Source organism: Cariama cristata, unplaced genomic scaffold (assembly GCF_000690535.1).
Source record: "Cariama cristata isolate BGI_N322 unplaced genomic scaffold, ASM69053v1 scaffold32064, whole genome shotgun sequence".
NCBI classification, from domain to species: Eukaryota; Metazoa; Chordata; class Aves; order Cariamiformes; family Cariamidae; genus Cariama; species Cariama cristata.
In genome coordinates this window covers 2,094-8,793 of record NW_009611770.1, presented here as the reverse complement: position 1 = coordinate 8,793, position 6,700 = coordinate 2,094, and the positions used below count along the sequence as shown (strand labels likewise).

General features: G+C 38.6%; 1 protein-coding gene across 1 annotated transcript; it reads right to left on the bottom strand.

Annotated features, from left to right (window-relative positions):
- Positions 1–385: 385 nt before the first annotated feature.
- Positions 386–6,086, bottom strand: LOC104160284 (RING finger and SPRY domain-containing protein 1-like). The gene is made up of 4 exons (XM_009698376.1): positions 5,989–6,086; positions 4,321–4,473; positions 2,070–2,174; positions 386–1,098 (listed from the first exon to the last, which is right to left on the bottom strand). Exons 1-4 carry the CDS (start codon positions 6,027–6,029, stop codon positions 1,002–1,004), a joined length of 396 nt encoding a protein of 131 aa, XP_009696678.1. The 5' UTR covers positions 6,030–6,086; the 3' UTR covers positions 386–1,001.
- Positions 6,087–6,700: the final 614 nt, after the last annotated feature.

Genomic DNA, 6,700 nt, shown 5'->3' with positions numbered 1-6,700 from the left:
ACCTGCTCAGAGCAGGACTGACACATGGCAAGCAAGGTGCATTTTTAAAGAGTTACAGAATAAGACCAAACTTGCTATCCAAATAACTTTTTTTTTTTAAATAAACTGGCCCAAAATTCTCTTCCAATCTTTTAAGATAGCTCAATATTTCCAAAGTGAACAGAACTTTCAAAAACAACACTGATTAAAAAAGATGTTTGATGATACCTTAAAAAATACCTAGAATATCAAATTAATTCCAGTCCAGCATTATAATTAGTTAAGAATACCTCCTGAAAATTATATCCTCACAAAAAAATGTGGGTACTGAAGTTAAAAGCATCAGAAACATTATGTACTTGAAAATACCACTGGATCTTTTAACATTTAAAAACAAATCAGAACATTCTTTGGAATCACCGAGTTATTAAAACATGTGAGTTTCTCTATGGTCTCCACACTGTCTTTTCAAATCAGTCTGTGTACAGATTAAGTCTTTGAGCAGTTTAATATCCACTGTCGGAAAATACAGAGTCTCTGACCAGCAGGAGGCTACATTAAACAGGAAAACATTGGCATTCTCTTTTTAGTACTGACTTCTGCCAAAAATAGAGACTTTCGAGCACAAGACAGAACAGCCCTGTTTTAGGAGATACTTCTTTTCTCTTCTTTTCTAAAATGCATTGTACGTGTACTTCCAGTGCAAATTTTTTTCAGCACTTACGACAGGCGAGAAGGAAAGGGGGAAGAAGAGAGACACTCTCCTATGGTCTTGATTGGAGTAACCAATAGCCATAGCACACTGACCTACCAGCTCTCCTTACTGTTGAAACCAGTTCCCATTGCTGGCAACTTGAAATAGCTTATTAAAGATTTCATTTTTAAGATTAACAGATTACAGTTTAGCATGAAATCTGGCCGTGGCTATGGTTCTGTGTGCGTAAAGATTGGTTAGAGATGCTTTCCCCTTTCAGTATTGGTTGGAGTTCATTAAAAACAAGTCTGTGGTATTTCTCCACGTGTCATGAAATGTGAGAGATCTGTCTGACTCGGGTTTGTATTTCCTGTCGACACAAAGGGCAGGTCTCCAGTTGCAAGGCACACTCCATGCACAGGTCACTGAAGGAGAATAAAAAAAAGATCAGTTAAATCCTGCATTTACAGTATGAAAAACTAAATGAAAAGAAAAATCCAAGCACTAAGCAGTTTAGTTAGCCTGCTAGAAACACAGTAAAGTCTTTCAGTATGGAGATCAGGAATTGCAAGCAAGTCAGGTGTTGTGGATCCACAGGCTTTGGGAGGAGCTCCTGCTGCTCAGCATCTTACAGACCTGAAACTGCTAGTGCAGTTGGTTGGGATTACACTTGCACGCTTTTGTTAATCTTAACACTTGCTCTGGTCTGGAGAACAGCAGTCCCACGGCCTAGTGTGAAGCTGTCTCCGCTTCTTGTTGACACACACGGGCACATCTTTTTAACTTCCCAGCATCTAGACCCATGACAAGACTGCTTCCACAAGTGCTCTAAAAACATGAAGGAACTGGGCTTAACTGGATTAATTTCCTAGTAGTCTGCTTAAAGGCAGGAAAGTGCTATTATGGTATTACTCATACTGCTGTCCCATTTTTAGCTTTTAGAGGAATTTGCCACTTGAGACAATCCATTTGTTGAACGTTTAATGAGTATTTGAGTATATAATGAATTTTCTGCACTCCTCATGTGATCTGGATTTCACAGCACTAGTACTAAACAAGTACTCGTCAATAAAACCTTTGATATCAGGGAATTAAGACACGGTAGCCCAGGCGTAGCATACATACATAGCCACAGTACTTCCCCAACCCCGAACACACACGCACACACAATTAGAGATTAAATCTGCTCAGGTCTAAGGTGAGGGGAACAGTGGGAATACTATGCTTAACCTCAATCTGTCACATCCTTAAAAGAAGGGGTTATTTCCTTTATGCTGAGGAGTCAGTCAAGATAAGCAGGGACTGCATGTGGTGTCACCTAAGCTGAATATCAAACACACATATTTTCCTGTTTCTTTGGTTTTGGGTTTGTTTTGGGTTGTTTTTAAGGTTTTACCTGTGTCCACATGGCCTGAGTTCTGTGTCTGCTACCTCATCGCAGCAAAGCGTGCAGCAGTTCTCTCGGATACTCACTTGCTTCAACAAAGCCAGGCGCCGGTGTCTAAAGAAAGAGACACCCCCCCCCATTAGTTCAACTCAAAATTACAGATTCACAGCTATTCTGAGTATTGCATCAAGACCAATGCAACAGTTGCTACTCAACACTACTGCTGATAAACATTGGCCATAACTTCCCACAAAAAAAGGCTTAACACACTCAGAGATGCTCAAAACAGTCTTTGACTCCCTATTCCAGTCTGTCAGAAAGGGACAAGGAGGGTGTTAGATTACAATTCTTCCAGCTCCCACAGCGGAACACTTCAAAAAAATTGTTCTTTAGTATCTGTGTACTTTTAAAAGTTAAGAAAAAAAAACCACAAATACACCACGCAAACCCATGTATCGACAAAATTCAGAAACCCTATAATGCTATAACACAGTTTAAAAGAACAGGAGTAAAATCAACAGCGCAGTATGGCAATTGCCACAAGCAAGAGTAAACTGATAAAAATCCCCCATTTGATGAAATAGGACATTTCAGATTTGGAACACACAGACATCAAAACTGTTCAATGGCAGGGTGATGTGTGTCTAGCCCAGACTATGCCCCAACAGTAGATGCACTAAATTCAGCACAGCTCTACACGAGTTTATGTTAAGTCCTGTGATGGATAATTAGGGTCCACTCAGGCCCTTGTCTTTTACTCCTATCACTTTTAAGACCAAAGCTATCTTTTTGATTTGTGATTGGCTTATCATTTCCAAACTATTCAGGGTGTAGGGCAGGGATGATCTTCATTTACACAAAGAGCAACAGTGTCCAACCTTGAATGGGGCCTTTCAGTGCTATCACAGATTAAATAGGCTCTATCACAGGAGGTCAACAGTCAGGCATCAACAGGAAACCAGTTTCCCCGTTTCTCTCTACACCTTTCGGCACAATCAAATAAGAGCTCTCGCAGCTAATGCTTAAACATTGCTAGAGTAGTGCTGGAATGACATCAGTAACAACCACATCTGATCATGAGCTAAAAACTGCAAAACCCTCATCTAGTGCATGACACTAATAAGACAGAAGAATACTGAATGTGAGAAGGGGGCTGACCAAGAATGATAACTAACAGATCATCTTAAGGGATTAAATCAGACTGTCACTTAAAGCACCTGCAGTCACAAGGAGGTGTAAATTACTCTGGCCATATAAGTACAAAATGGTCTTGCAAGTTGCAGTCGATTTTCTCTGCAAAAATACAACATTGCAAGCCTCAAACTTTGCCAACATATGACTTGGATTCAAGGGTAAGGTATTTTTTTGTTTTCTTTTTAAATGCTCAGATACTTAAGTACCTCAAGTACACTTGATCAAACAGCTAGACAATTCAAAACCAGTCTCTGAATTTTATTATCGCCAGGGGTATCCACCTCCAACAACCCCTGCCTCCACTTAACTAGATGCAATGAAAGATTATTTCAACCACATCTATCAGCACCAGCAGAGGGCCGTCTTTAGACAGAGCCGCAAATCCGGGTACACTATACCCCACATTACACTCTACACCATCACTGTCCGTGTTCCAGTAAGTTACTTTATTACCAATGGTCTAAACCAGAAAAGCTATTAGCTTTCATTCCTGCCAGAAATTTGGTAAGTTAAGGAAAAATGTATCCAAACCTGTTTCTATCTGGCTTGATTTACATTTAAGTGGGAAAGCAATTCTAAATTTGAAGAACCTTTGTTGGTACTATCATTTACAAATGGGGAAATTTTCATCTGGATCAGAAAAGAAGGACAACTTCAAGTCTTACAACCATTCAGTACCTCTGTGATGCCAATATCACAAATTAGGTCAATTTTAAATACGACTTTTTTTTTAATTAAGACTATACCTCCTCAACTAACCTAATCATTCTTAGACAGCAGGAGGCCCTTTTACTAAAAACAGTTTACTGTGCAGTACTAGTTACTTCTAATTTAGCTTAATATTACAAAAAGTTATTTTAATTTAATGCATTTTGGTTGTGTATCTCCTGCCCTACTCTAAGTTGCACTGGAGCCTATGGTCTAATTCTTTTCTGAAAGAGACCTATGGAGGCACAACCCCATAAAAAATTAACTTTGCTAAGTACAACATAAGACTATGCAAATCAGAAGTAAAGCATTTTATTTCTCTGTATGCAAACATGCTTAAACTAGACAGGAGGATTACCTGGGCAAAATTATTTTCTCTTCTGCTGTCAGAAAGGCATAATCATTAAAGGTACTAAACTTCATTGACGGTGGGTACTTAAAAGGTTTTGCCCCAAAGTTGAACTCACATTGTTGATAGGACATGAAACTAGCTGCAGCAAAAAAGCCAGATCTGCAATATGATGAACAACAGACATTTTAGAATGACTTAAACAATACTAGAGATTTCCAGACATGTTACTACTATTACCAGACAAAAATATACCCTGAAACAGAGAAAACACTTCTATTGAAGGAATATGTCTACAGCTAACTGGGAGAAAAACCTCTAACACATCCAGTTTCAGCTGCACATACTTACCTTGCTTAGTTCTCAGCTTCTGAATTTACTATCAGGGTTTATCTGAATTCACTACTGAGTCAGCCAATAAAGGCTGCCTAGTCTACAACTAGGATTAGTCACACACTAAGAGCAGATACATACATCCGAACAGCCTACAACCCGATCCTCTTTACGCTGATCAGCTCGGATATCTCCTTCAACACTGGAAAAAAAGTATTTTTCTTCCAAACAACTGCTTTTTAGTAGAGGTGTGGGGAGCAGTACCAACTGCAAGGGACACCTCCATGTCCACCGCTCCTTCTGCTTTATTTAAGCAGGCACAAATCTGGGGAACTTGCAACTCTCATACACTTGCTGTGTGGGACCCATGCAGAATGAATCCAGGTCTGAGCTCTCTTAACACAACACCCATCTGTTCCTTCTTGCCCTCGCAGGATTACCTCAGGACAGCTGTCTTGTCTTCACACCACTGACACTTTGTAAAAACACCACAATTATCACCTCTTTCAGTTTTACTGAGAGGGCCCAAGTTGAGTAATACTCTAAGTTCTAACCGAGTAACAGAATGCATTGCGTATATAAATGACATACTCCACACAAAGAACAGAGCACTGCAAGCCAAATAGACAAGATACTCTGTAGCTCTTTAAACTGAGCTACTCTTTGCCTGCATCCTGAACTTAATTTTGATGAGAAAATCATGAATGAAATTAGCATAGTAGTATTCATTTACAAAGTACCGTAATATTTAATTAAGCTGCATAGGAAGCTTCCTTCAAGTATCACACCAGCTTATCTTTTCAGAACTAAAAGGCTGAACTTCTCCATGAGAGTCAGAGGAGTTAGACGTGTTCATTTTAAGAGACTTAGCAAAATAAGCCTAACACCTTTCTGTAATGCTACCAAGAGACATCCTCCCACGAATATTCAATATGCTACTACAGGAATTGGACTCAATGAATGGCAGCAAGTTAATATGCACTCTTCGGCATTTACAGGACTGAGGCTTTATTTTTTAAAAGATAAAAAATTCCTCAAGCACTACTAGAAATTTGTTCATCTTTGCTACAGCCTCATTCTATTTCAATGCTGCACTAGTCTGACAGTAGAAAATACTGAGTTGAACCTACCTTTGGGAAGTCCAAAGTATTTGTTTTGGACCCTGAAATCCACCTGTAAAATTATATCTTTCTCACCAATTTCTATGAAACTTTCAGTCTGGAAACCTGCTTAATGATGGCTTCAGGTAAGCAAATATGAATTTACATCTCAAATGGGAAACACTTCATATAATTAAAACAATTATGCATACAGGTCACTCCTTCCAAATGCACACATACTTACACAGCAGATGAAAATACTTGCTTCTTTTTTCTGGTTTCCATTTAAATAGAAGATCATTTGCTTTTCTTGCAAGTCTAGTAGAAATCCTATTGTGTCTCCTTACATGCAAAACAAAGATAATTTAAAGATTTCACTTATGTTAAATGCCAACAGCTGAAACAGTTATTGTTTAAAGTATCATGTGTCTCACTATGAGTTGTCTCACTTAAAAGAAACTGTTTGAAAAAAGCACAAATGAATAAACATTGATACAGATAATAACTTTAAAAAAAGGAGAAAATAGTAAAAAAAAAAAAATTTAGTTTGCCAGAGCATTAATACCACATAGTTGTAGAACTATTGTGGAATATCTGCCAAAGCCAGAGAAAAAACCCTGCACCCTCTCTCCTTGGCTATTTTATACCTGTTGAAGACACCCTCAGAACACATACTTGCTAAAGTCTAAGTTTCTAATATGCTTGTGCTATTTATTTTTAAGAAGTGTTTTAATTTAGCCATCCGTGGGAGAAATTTTTAACAGAAGAGAAGGCAGCACAGTTCACACAAGCATGGCATGCACAGACTCCTACCAAGATTTCAAAGCTGAGATCAAGAACAGAACTTTGCTGTCCAAGTAGTTATCCAAGAATCTAAAATAAGCAAGACAGTGCAACTCCTCCTTAAAAAAAAAAAAAGGTAGTCTAATTCGGAGATCAAGGTGTTTTCCCTTCTC